Source organism: Ovis canadensis, chromosome 3 (genome assembly GCF_042477335.2).
Source record: "Ovis canadensis isolate MfBH-ARS-UI-01 breed Bighorn chromosome 3, ARS-UI_OviCan_v2, whole genome shotgun sequence".
NCBI classification, from domain to species: Eukaryota; Metazoa; Chordata; class Mammalia; order Artiodactyla; family Bovidae; genus Ovis; species Ovis canadensis.
Window position 1 is genome coordinate 195,278,103 of NC_091247.1, and position 13,245 is coordinate 195,291,347.

General features: G+C 46.2%; 2 protein-coding genes across 3 annotated transcripts in view; one reads left to right on the forward strand and one right to left on the reverse strand.

The window, feature by feature from the left end:
• Window positions 1–9,981, reverse strand: part of LOC138436397 (tRNA (guanine-N(7)-)-methyltransferase-like) — a 115,294-nt gene extending 105,313 nt beyond the window's left edge. Inside the window, exons 1-3 of the mRNA XM_069581990.1 lie at window positions 9,965–9,981; window positions 9,567–9,715; window positions 8,806–9,462 (exon numbers count right to left, since the gene is read on the reverse strand). Of these exons, the coding sequence (XP_069438091.1) occupies window positions 8,806–9,462; window positions 9,567–9,715; window positions 9,965–9,981 (823 nt within the window). The remainder of the gene's footprint in view (window positions 1–8,805; window positions 9,463–9,566; window positions 9,716–9,964) is intronic.
• LMNTD1 (lamin tail domain containing 1) overlaps window positions 9,422–13,245 on the forward strand; it is a 525,827-nt gene continuing 522,003 nt past the window's right edge. The window contains exon 1 of one of the 2 annotated variants that reach the window (XM_069585540.1): window positions 9,422–9,881. The gene's annotated coding sequence lies outside the window, so the exon portion shown is untranslated. The remainder of the gene's footprint in view (window positions 9,882–13,245) is intronic. The other variant, XM_069585541.1, reaches the window with a different exon arrangement.

Below are 13,245 nucleotides of genomic sequence, written 5' to 3' on the forward strand. Positions count from 1 at the left end.
CGTGAATTACTACAGTCATTTCCTCACTGCTCTTCCTGCTTCCATTCTTCTTCTCTCCTTTTTATTAAGTCACCATGCTGTACATGACTTCCCTTGGGACTTATAACTGTTTTTGTACTGTGTGACTCCCTCACCCATTTCATGCCCCCCCATTCCTAGCCCTTATTTGTGCAATTGCAAAAGCCTGCACACGTAAGTGAGATTGAGATCATATAGTATTTGTCTCACTCTAACTTATTTCACTTAGCATAATGTCCTCAAGGTCCATCCATGTTGCGGCAAATGATGGAGTCTCCTTCTTTTTCCTGGCAGAATAATATTTCACTGAATATGGACACCACATTTCCTTTATCCATTCATCTACTGATGAGCACTCAGGCTGTTTCCACATTTTGGCTTCCCGCTTCTACTCTTTTTTAAAGACTATCTATCTACTCATTCATTTGGCTGTGTGGGATCTTTTGTTGCAGTTTACGGACTCTCTAGTTGTGTCCTGCTTCTGTTCTTAATTTCCCTTTCCACAAGACAGCAAAGTGAACCTTTTCAACATTACTATTTTATTTAACAAGTACTTTTGTAATGTTTGGGGCTTCCCTGGTGTCTCAGATGGTAAATAATCTGCCTGCAATGCAAGAGACCTGGGGGTTCAATCCCTGGCTTGGGACGATGCCCTGAAGAAGGGAATGGCTACCTACTCCAGTATTCTTGTCCGGAGAAATCCATGGACAGAGGATACAATCCACGGGGTCACAAAGAGTCAGACACGACTGAGCGACTAACCCTTTACAGTGTTTACGATCTGCCATCCTCTGCTCTACAAGCATGAACTCACTGAATACTCAGAACACTGGGAGATAGGTGTCATTCCTAATCCAACTCTACCAGTGAGGTGCAGAAGTTACTGGACTACTCCAAGGGCGCAGAGCCAGTATGTGCAGGGCTGGGATTTCAACCCAGCCAGCCAGCCCCAGAGTTCATGCTCTTGCCGACTACTCCATGTTACTCTCCAATTCATACATTCCTCTGCTCAAGACTGTCAACTGTCTTCTTACCCAAGAGTAAAACCCAAAATCCATGTCACAGCCAATAAAGCCCTAGTACAGGGGTCCCCACTACCTCTTTTCCTTCATCTCCTACAACTGGTCTGGCTACTCTGATGGGCACACCCCTATGTGCCTGTTCCAGGGTCTCTGCACTCACTGTTCCCTCCACCTGGAGAGTGTCTTCCTCCAGACAGCTACAGGGTTGGCACCTTCACTTCATTACTGTCTCTACTCAAAGGTGCTCTCCTCAGTGAGGACTTCCTGCCCATCCAATACCAGATTACATCTCTACTCCCACCCTAGTATTCTCAATTTCTCCACTCTCCTATATTTTTTCCTCCAAAACATTTATCATTGTAAAATGAGTGTACAATTACTCATTCATTTATTATCTAACTCCCCCTGGTAGAGTACACTTTTCATGAGAACTGGAGTCTGTGTGTTTTGTGCTCTATTACAGCCCCACACATGGAAGGGCATGCAGTTTATTTTTGAATGAATGAACAAAGAGCGGTGACAAGGAAGCCAAGGAGAAGTTTTGAAGCAAAGAGAGAGAGGTCAATAGTGTAAACACGCTACAGAGAACTTTGGTCGTATTGGGGTTTTCATATTGAAAAGCTCCCATTGATTCTGGCAACTAGGATATTGGTGCCTGTGGCAAAAAAATGTTTCTAAGAAATGGCACCTTTGGAGAGTGAGTTGGCAGGTAATGCAGCAGAAGTAGCAAGCACAGACAACTCCTGTAAGAAGTAGGCTGTGAAAGGAGACAGAAGGAGCAGGACAGTCAAGAGAGACTTGGGCATGTTCTTTCCAGGCTGAGGATAAGGAGCTGAGGAAAAGTGAGATAGAAATTTAATGAGGGACTTCCCTGGTGGTCCAGTGGCAAGACTCTGTGCTCCCAATACAGGGGCCGGAGTTCAATCCCAGGTCAGGGAACTAGATCCCACATGCCACAACTAAGACCTGGCACAGACAAATAAATAAATGTTTTTTTAAAAAAAAGAAAGAAAAGAAAAAGACATTCAATGAGTGGAAGTGTTATCAATGGAGAAGGCTGTGGGGATGGCTGCCTCCAGACTGTGGGGGTGGGGAGGGCCGCCCACGTCAACTGGCAAACTTTCTCCTCCCACCCTGGATGACTGACACTGACCGTGTTCTCTAACTCGGGTGTTCCCTGACCATCGATCTGGACAGGCTGCAGACGACTTAGAACTAGGTCTCTCCGAAGAGCCCGGAGGCCTGTCCAGACCTCCAGTTCAGACAGAGTTCAGCGGAGCTGGGTGAGGGGAAAGGCACCAACTCCTCACTGAGACGCTTCACACACTTTCATTTCCACATACACGCAGACATCTCTCTTATTCCAAACCAGCCCTGAGTGGCAAATCAGTAGCCCCATTTAAAGACTGGGGGGGCATGAGGCTGGGCCAGTATCATAACTTTTCTAGGGCTACCCAGGTCCAGCCTGGCTTTTAACTGAAGTGGTACTCTTTCCAATGTGCACTGCATGTCATTACTCAGGAGAATATAACACGAGGAGCTGCCCTATGGCATCTTACTTAGTTCCCCACTAACCACGCCCATCAGGTAAGTCCCCCTAGCTTTTTCAATGTATAAACTTATTTCTAGAAGAATAATGTAATCTTATTTTCGATTTTCCAATATGAAAATTACTATTATTAAAAGATGAACATGATTTAGCACTCAGAAGCCAATGACGGTAAATAAGAGTGACAAAATATATTGCCCACATAAATAAAACCTCGTGGAAAACTATCAAAACTCTCTTGTTAAAACCTGTATTTTTATCTGATTTCTTATCAAAACAAAGAATAAAACATATACTTCTGAATGAGAAAATGCCTTTCTTCATGCATAAAACTTGGACAGCACTGGAGTTAAATGTAGCGAGATCTGTGATATATCTGAATGTGACCAAAAAAAAAAAAAATTGCCAAAAATAAGTCTTCTAAATCCTATAGCAAAGCTGTGAAATAAATAGGTAATAAATGCTATTGGTGCTAAAACGCTTTTGGCAACTTCAAGGTCATGTAGTTCAGTTCAGTTCAGTTCAGTCCAGTCACTCAGTCGTGTCCAACTCTTTGAGACCCCGTGAACCGCAGCATGCCAGGCCTCCCTGTACATCACCAACTCCTGGAGTCTACCCAAACCCATGTCCATTGAGTCGGTGATGCCATCCAGCCATCTCATCCTCTGTCATCCCCTTCTCCTCCTGCCTCCAGTCCCTCCCAGCATCAGAGTCTTTTCCAATGAGTCAACTCTTTGCATCAGGTGGCCAAAGTACTGGAGTTTCAGCTTCAACATCAGTCCTTCCAATGAACACCCAGGACTGATCTCCTTCAGAATGGACTGGTTGGATCTCCCTGCAGTCCAAGGGACTCTCAAGAGTCTTCTCCAACACCACAGTTCAAAAGCATCAATTCTTCAGTGCTCAGCTTTCTTCACAGTCCAACTCTCACATCCATACCTGACCACTGGAAAAACACAGCCTTGACTAGATGGACTTTTGTTGGCAAAGTAATCTCTCTGCTTTTTAATATGCTGTCTAGGTTGGCCATAACTTTCCTTCCAAGGAGTAAGCGTCTTTTAATCTCATGGCTGCAGTCACCATCTGCAGTGATTTTGGAGCCCAGAAAAATAAAGTCATGTTTACTGGCTACTCTGCATGACCTTTTCTGGGCTCCAAGGTCATGCAGAGTAGCCGGTAAACATGTATACACGAGGGCTTCAACAGTGACTTTCTTCTCCAGCACAGGGTGGCTGGAGGTCAGGTGGTGCGAATGGTAAAGAATCTGCTGCTAATGCAGGATTCACAGGTTTGATCCCTGAGTCAGGAAGATCCCCTGAGGAAGGGAATGCCAACCCCCTCCGGTATTCTTGCTTGAAAAATCTCATGGACAGAGGAGCCTGGCAGGCTACCAATCCATGGGGTCGCAAAGACTCAGGCATGATTGAGTGTGTGCACACAACACACACACACACACTCCCCCAGGGTGCGAGCATCCTGGGGCACAGAGCCTTCCCACAAAGGCATGCCACACCGTGCACCCCTCTTCAGTCCCCCTCCCAGTATTTTTATACAAGGAAAAGCAGGTTTAAATAAGGATCAAGGTGAGAAAGAGGGTCTGGCTAGAGAGGGCATTTCTACTTGTCATGGCTTCCTGACTAGAAAATAAAAGATGGGAAAATGAGGGGATGACAAGAACAATCTCCCTGAGTGAAGCCCATGTATGAAAAGCTGAAGATATCTTTTCATGATGTTAACCAGGTAAACTACCCACTTCTCTTCCGTAAGAGCACCTAGCCCAGAGCTTGGCACATAACAAGAGGCTCAAAATGCTTTCATCTCCCTTGTTCTACTCTCGCCACCTGAAGCCATCCAACTTTTAGGTGGCAAAAACTCAGGGTCAAAGATACAGAACATTTAAGGGAAAACTAGAGGTTGAGTGCAAAGAAATAAATCCTACAATCACCTCCTAAGTTCCCTGTACACTTGGTGACCTACCAGATACAAAATTGGGAAAGAACTGGAATTACTGCACGCTGAGGGTGTGAGGGTAAGTTCTAGAAGGAAATCAAAGTCCTAAAAAACTAAAGTCAAAAGAACATGTGGATGATTATGCAAGAAGTAGAGGCCAGAAACATTAATAAAGACAAATACTTCAGAGTCATAGTGCATCAAGTGAATATTTTGTAAAGAGCAACCACATGACAAAAACACTCAAAGCTTTAAGCCTTCCTTGGCCTTGGAAAGTCATGAGACTTTTTTGGCTAGAATAAGGAATGTTTCAGAGAGAGGGGGAAAAAGAACTTCCATACCTCTAGGTGGCTCCCATTTTTAAGCAACTACCTCTCTACCTTAACTAAATGGCCAAGCGATACCTAGTTATTTATACAAGTTACAGCAACACCTGGACAGTATTGGGCATCTTCAGGTCTATAACTCTCCTTTTTCTACCAATCTGTCCTTCCTTCCTTTGAATTCAATCACTGTGTAATCCACAGCTGCTGACTAACATGTTATCACATGACATGCAAAGTAATATGACATGGTAAGGTTTTTTTCATCAGCACAGGATTACTGAAAGAAAAAAAAACCCCTAATCCCTTTAATGATGTACTTAGAAAAAAGGATTATCTACAGAAAATCACAAGAGGAACACTAATTAAAAGGTGTCTCAGTTTATTTGTGAATTTTCCATAGAGCCTCAATGTATTCATTTTACCTGATATGTGCAAAGGTTATTTCATGGTATACATAAAACCAGCAAAGAAGGAATGTAGGAGATAACCAAGCCTGGCTTTTGTGTTAGGAGAAGTAGGTTTAACAGTGATAAAGAAGGCAATCAATATACAAATCACAACTTGTATTACTATCTTACTCATTACAATAATAGTTATTAAACATTTACTATACACACAAGAAGCACTGGTATCTATAGACTAGTGAATAAACCAGGCATTATTTCTGCTCTCAAAGGCATGAGAGAAACATGAGACAAATAATAATTATAAATTGTGGTAAGCATTAAGAAGGAAAAGCTAACTCTATGAGGGAGACAATAAAGGGGTTCTAAGTTGCATGACTTTAAGAGTGGCCTTCTCAGAGAAGACCTTTATAGAGGATATCAGAACCAGCATAGAGGATGAGAAATTCCTCGAGGGGGTGATCCTAAAACAGACCACCAGCAATAGCCCTAGCTGAGCTGGCTATAGAGTTGGATCCTGTGGCTGACCACAGATGATGATGGGGGACGCTGCCAAACCACACAGGACCTTGTAGATTTTATATTTCATCCCAAGAAGAAGAGCTCTGAAGACTTTAAACAGCAAGTGACTTCTTTTTTCCCTTTCTGGCTGCTGGTGGGAAGAAGGGCTGGAAGGAGGGCAGAGAATGAGCAGCAGGTCTCTGCAGTGGGGAATGAGGATGGTTGCTTGAACTAAGATGGGAGCCCAGTGGAGACTGAAATCAGGTTTCAAAGAGATTATGCCAGAAAAAGTAGACAGGACTTTGTGACAAACTGGCTAGGTGGGGGTGACAGAACAAAAGACCTAGTGGAAGCCGACTCCAGCCTGAGCACTCATTAGGTAGACGAGATGAGGAACAGAGGAGGAACAGAGGAGGAAAAGTGGATTAATCCTGAGCTTGGTTTTTGAGAAGTTGCAGATGCTGCCATTTATTGGCTAAGATGTGTCGGGCATCACTTTTACTAATGATATCCCCATTTTACAGAAAGCAAACTGTAGCTCACAGATGTGGAACCAGCTCCACCAAGCTCATTCAGCTGGAGTAACAAAGTTACACTTACCACCTGAGTCTGTCTGGCTGGCTATGGGATAAGCATTCTTTCCACTATAGAGAGCTCTTGGAAACTACCTCTGCACTCTGAATTTTGAAATCTATTTAGGGCTGGAGCAAGCTAGCATACAAGGAAAGTAAACAGGTGATACGTTAGTTTTAAAATCCATATCCTAAGAGTTATGCTGCACAATGCTTTCCTGTCTCACTCTCATCCTCGCTCCATTTCCACCTGCAAAAGATTTTTGCAATGTTTTAAACACTAGCAAGATATCTGGGACCTTAATGCCGTACAATAAACAAGCAAAGTCATTATTCCAGGAATCAACCATAATGAAAAGAGCAGTAATATTCAATGACGAACAATATTTTCACTCTCAAGTCATTACCTATATCAACATAAGATAGACCAATTAATGAGTAAGAAATTCTCAAACCCTTATCACAGCTCAAAATGGCCAAGGCATTCAAGTCAAAAATTAACACAAGCCACCCAGTAGAGGCTACAAAGGCCAAGCATTGAGATTCACATTAAAAATTGAAACCTTAATAAAAATAAAATTTTAGGCAAAAAGAAATGATACCACAACCTTATAGTCTAAAATCTGCAATTCACAAATGCCAAATTCAGGAAACATGCACCCTAAAAGCAATCTAAACATTCTCCCTTCTTTTTAACTGCTTTTCCCTGCAGCATGCTGACACTTCAGCAAACTAAAATGCCTTTCCTCCCTGCACAGTCTCACGATTTCCTCCCTCTCAGATGTCCCCTTTAGCTACTGAAGCCCCCAAATTAGGCATCATCGACGAACCTGGAAAGAATTCAAGGCATTACTGCCAACTGTGTCTCTTATTGAGAGCACCACTTTGAGACTCTTAAAAGGAGAGAAAATGAGGAAGGGGAGATTTTTTGAAGGTTTTTACCATCTATATTACAAATTTTATTTTTGCTGGGTTTGATCCTTCAAAAGAATGAACATCAAATCATATTTGGTCTTCTTTAAATGGGGGATGGTCACAGGTAATGTTTATGGTTTGGGGACAGTTCCCCATGGGGATAAACAGGATTAAAAGTCCAATTAATATGCCAGAGAGAAGATAACATCTCACACAGACCACCCTCCAAAACTACAGAGCTCTTCTCTGTCCTGCCTCCCGATTCCCGGGTCCATTGAGAGCTTCCCCGCAGAGGGCTAGCTGGCATTCACTGCTGCCTCACCCAAGCAAAGGTTGGGATGCTGAAAATCCATCAAGAAAGCTTCCCATTTTTCTGTTCCTTCACAACATGACTGCCAACTCCTGGCAGACCGGACATGAAAGACTTAAGAAAAAAGAAAATAAAAAGCAAAAATAAAAGGCTACCTGGGGTCTCCTACCAGAATGGGTGGTTAACCCAATCGACACAAAATTAGAGATCTATACACATTTAAAGGGGCTTCCTGCGGACAAAACAGATCTAACGAAGAACTGCTGAGCCACATTATACTAGAAAACTCATAAATGTTCGTCCTCGCTGTCACCAGGCTGGAGGATTAAAAACAAAAACAAAAAATGCAATGCGTCCATGTACTGACTGCGCTAACCTGACGGGTTTAAGTCAGCTATGAAACGTGCCCTGCATCTACTTCCCGTCTGAATGCCTAAAGATCAGTGGACAATCACATCCGACGCTTGCACTGCTCAAGATGCCGTTTGATGCTGAGAAAGTAGTGGTCTAGCAACCCCAGGCGGCTCTAGGATGCTAAAATAACAAAGCAACACTCGATTAGAAGTCCAGGTACTCGGGTTGTAAGACACTGTGCCACCCGTGGACCTCACATTCAAAGCTCACGTCCCTTCAGGTTCAATCTTACTAAGCTTTCCGCGACGAATCCTCTCAAAGTTTCTAGTTGAAAAACAGAATTACGTTGAATGTCCCCTCATCTGGACTCCCCTCCCCAGACGGATTGGCGGCAAGCGGGAATAGGAACAGGATGGTTAATTGTTCAAACAACATTTAAAAACCTGTAAACCAATCATCGTTTCAAAGGAAAGAAATAAGCTTTCACCAAGCCGACGCTGGGCAAGCGAGCATCCGATTTCCATTCAGAGAGAAAAATATTAAAGAAGCCAGTCATACGTTTCCCTTCCCAACAAAAGTGGCCTCTAAACTCCCCGGCCAAGGACACTGGGAGGAAACAGAGAGGCTGGGAACAACCTCGTAGTCTTGGTCAAGGCGCGGGTCTGCGGCGGGGTGAACGCGCAAAGGGGGAGACAGCAGGCAAAAGGTGAACCGGAGGAAGCCGGAGCCCGCGGCGGCGGCGGGGCTGGAGCTGACCGGGCGAGGAAACCCGAGGTGCAGAGAGAGGGGCGGGGAAGGGAGAGCCCAAAGGCTCCGGGAGGAGGAGGGAGGGGTCCTCGGACGCTGCCCAGAGATCGCTGCCGCCCAGTAAAGTTAATACTTACTCAGTTTCGCAACTGCGCCGCCCCCGCAGGCCGCCCCGCGGGGCCGGCTGGGGCGCTGGGGACGCGGCGGCGGCCGGAGCCCAGCGGCCGCCCAGCGCCGGTCCCCGGCGGCGCAGCCCCGCGCGCCTCGGTCCCCGGCGCTCCGCCGGCCGCGCGCCCCGCACCGGCGGGAGGCCCCGGCTCCGCGGCGCGCCCTGTCCGCGCACCTCCGGGCCGGCGCTAGGTGAGCGCGGACGCCCCGGGCGGGGGTGCCGGGGTGTGCGAGCGCGCGGGCAGCCGCGGCGCCGCCGGCGGGAGCTGCTCCCAGCGCCGCGCAGATGGCCGCGAGCGGGCGGGCCGGTGAGGATCGGCGAGCAGCTGGGCGCCGGGCGCGGTGAGGGGTGCCGGACGAGCGCTGGCGGCGGACTCGGCGGCCGGCTCGCTCCCGCGGCCGGTGCCTCTGGGCGGGGGGCCGGGCTGGGGGCCGGGCCAGGCCGAGCGGCAGGCGGCTCCGCCCCTTAGCCGGGCCGCGGGCTGAGCCCGCGAGAGCCGCGGCGCGGGGGCGCCCCCCTCGGCCGGGCGCTCGGGTTACAGCCGCCGCTCCCCGGCTCCCCCTCCCGCGCCTCGCCGGTTCTTCGGCGCCGGGAGAGACATTGTAACGGAACTGGGACGCCAGCGCTGCATTGTGGGATCTTTTAAAGCGGCGGGGAGCGCGGCCCGGCCGCTCGGGCCCCCGCCCCCTTCGCCGGCGCGGCCCCCGAGCCACCCGGCCCGCGACGCACCCCCGCCCACCGAGGCCCGGTGGACCCGAGAGCCAGACACGGTGCCTCGCTGACTCTCACGGAGCAAAATCTTCCATCGCCCGGGGGTGAGACTTGTAAAACTGCCCTCCTCGGTCACCCCGGAAAGTAGGAGTCTTTTTCTGCAGACTCTGTTAAAAAAAAAAAAGAAAGAAAAAAAAAAAGGGCCCTTCCATCCCCCCAGGACTGACGGTCTGAATTGCTTTTCATCTGGAGTGGCAGTGATTCAGCGACCCCCTTCTCAGCAGCAGGCAATGACAGAGACAGGAGACGAAAAACACAGCGAATGAATCAGACGTGAGTAACCAAGTTTAGAAAGAGCTGGGCTCAGATTCAGAAAACCGCTCCCCCACCCAACCCCAGCCCCTACACACATCTACCTTAGAGTAGAGCACATCGTCGAGGAAGGAGAGCGGTGTTTTTATTTGGAAACGCACATGTATGTGTCGTTTTCACTGTTCCACCTCTTTTCTATGGCATGCGGTTACTCTAGTCACCGGACAAAATTCGGTCTTCGGTTCAGACTTGTAGTCACACAAGCTCACAACTCAGGAAGGGCTTTCAGTTTGGAGGGAGATGGTATGAGGATAGATGATGAATGAGACGCAAGGAAGCATTTCGAAGATAAAGTGTCCCTTTTGATTCTCCAGACACTCGTCTTTTTGTTGGTTTTTTAATAATTGAAACCGGCATGATTACATATGAAGCACAGCTTGTGACCGCTCACCTTCCTTAGGCTTGACTTGTTTGGAGTTTGAGTTGGTAGACTTTTTGCTTCTTCCTCTTGTTTTTTTGACCTTTAGCTCTTGCACAGCTCATTAGTTCCTCTGCTTCGGAGGTGAACTGAGGAGAGAGGTGGTAAGACTCAAATTTGGCTAATCAACAGTTGGAGGATTTGGGGACAGGAAGAGTTCTCTCTGATTCAAGTGTAAAACCCAGGGGATCTTTTTGAAAGATGGAGGGCATTGGATCCTCTTCTCAGAGGAGTTTTCCAGCCTTAATGTTAACATTTCTTAAGCTCTCATTCCCTGTCAACCTTTCACTCCGCTGAATAACATCAGTCACTGCCTGATTGCCAAATGTGATGGAAAAATTCAGCCCCCATGTGACATTTGCCACTGTTGACCGGTTCTTCTTTTGTAGAACCTGCCTCCCTTGTTTTGCTGGAATAGTCATCCTTCTTTTATGGAGGTCCTGAAACAGGGATGAGTGATAACAGTATGGGGTGTGATTATTGTTGAACCTGGGCTCCAGCTCTTACCAAGCAGAAGAACCTTAATCTTGTTTCTGTTGATCACCAGGAGGGTGCTGACCTTGGTTTTATCATTTGTCCAGAGGTGAACAAGTTGACTGACTCATGACAACCACCTTTCATACGACCAGCATGTAAATCAAGATGAAATTTATTATGATTGAGTAACTGTGTCCACTGTTTAAGAGAAGCACTTGCTAGGATCCAGGAACCTGTTGAGGTGTCCTCATGCCCATGTGTTGTCCTCTTGGTGGCTACAGATGCCAGTGAACTTACCATTGTCCAGCCTGGATAAACCGAGACAAGTCTTTTCCCTACCTTAGCCCCATGTGGTTAATTCATTCTTTGTTCAGCATATAGTATAATTTGTTTTGAGCTTTCTTAGCTGTAAATCACATCCCTGTTAAGCCTTCCTGAGATCACACCAAATGTCCTTGGCAGGATTTGTAAACAACCTTTATTTCTGGTCTCTAATTATATTCCCTGAAAGTAACCTAACTTGAATAAGTGAGTATTCATGCACTTAAAGCCCTGTGACACAGTCAGATTTTATATGCAAGAGAAGAATCTGAGAGGGTAGATTCAGAAAAGAGGAGAATCCCAAGGGAGAGAGACATATGTCTCCTCTTTCCTGAATCAGTGTGAATGAACTAGTCAAAAGCACCTAGAGTTATGTTGTATGTTTTATTAGTTTCCTGCTGCTAACTGTAAACAAGTTACTGCAAACTTAGAGGCTATAAGAATGTGTTATTGCAGCACCAGAGATCAGAAATCCCAAAATCAAAATGTGGGCTGTTGTTTGTCTTGGAGGCTCTAGGGGAAAATCCACTTATTTGCCTCTTCTAGTTTCTCCATCTCTTGGCTTATGGTCTCTTTCTGCATCTTCAAGGCCACAGAATGGAATCTTCAAATCTCTCTTTTATGACTTCTGCTTCATGGTTAGGAAGACACCTCTTTTTCTGGGGTAGGCAAAGAAAGTAGAAATTGATGAAGATACATTTCTAGCCATATATGTCATGAACTGAATTATTTGCAGAAAGAAAAGATACTGTCTTCATTACTAGTGAAATTGTTATCTGAATAGCTTTTTTGACTGTGTGATTGCTGAAATGATGCCTCATTAGTCCAATAAAACCTCTTTCCTTTTGGTGACCTATATACCTGAAACCCAAGGTGTTAACACACTAAGTTCACATGTGCAGTTCATGGAAATAAATTCCTTTCTCTGGAAATCCCTGGCAACTCTTTTTGTTGTGTCTATGGAATCATATGGCTAAGCTGGAGAAATATGTATCTAGGCCAGCATTTCCCAAACTGGTCCACCAGAACACCACCTTGGAAGATGGGATGCTGGGAAGATAGTTGTACTGTGCTCAGATAAGGCCCATGAAACACAGTCGTGTCTATGGCTTAGGCCAGAAGAAGCTTGTCAGTGGGTCAGATCCATTAAGAGCCACGTGTGTTGGGAGGAAGTCCCAAGAGAGAAACAAACATTTTTGTCTCGAAGAAGGTATGTGTGCTGGAAGGAGTGAATTGTGGATTTTAACTTAGACATCCCATTATTTTCTAACTCCACTGTTTTTCCTTCTTTCCCCCTCCTTCATCACACTCTGTGTTTTACCCAGAGTACTTTAATCTCAACCAGTGGCTCAGGACCACTCCTAGGTTCTCTTACCATGTGACCCTGAAATTGCTCCCCAACCTCGCTCCCCCATCCCCTTCGTACAGCCAGGGGCTATCTTGTATTTGTCTGTGTATCCCCCGTGCATGACACAGGCCTGGCTCAGACTGGGAGCTCAATTAATATGAGTTGAAATAACAGTGAAATTAATGAATGACAGTATAAATGCAGTAAACTCATGTCACCTGCTCATGTTATATTTGCCTTGGATCATCTTTCTAATGCATAACGAGCAGAGAGTTCCATTTCCTTAAATAATAAACATAGCAGAAACATAATAAATATGGTATTGTGCTAGGTTCTGAGCTTAACGCAAATTGACATGACATAATCTCAGCCTTCTGTGAGCTCACAGTCCATCTGAGAAAAGTGGTGCTAAAGAGGAAAAAAAAAAAGTGAAGTTGCTCAGTCGTGTCCAACTCTTTGGAACCCCATGGACTGTGGCCTACCAGGCTCCTCCATCCGTGGGATTCTCCAGGCAAGAGTACTGGAGTGGGTTGCCATTGCCTTCTCCAGGGGATCTTCCCAACCCAGGGATCGAACCCAGGTTTCCCGCATTGTAGGCAGACGCTTTACCATCTGAGCTGCCAGGGAAGCCCAAAAGAGGAAAAAAGGCAAATAATGCTAGTTGCCTATCCCATTCTCTTTCTCCACTTCTTTCTTAGAAATAGAAACCTGATTTTGTGCTCAATGAGAAGTTCTCTCTCACAGCCTTCCTTGCAGATAGG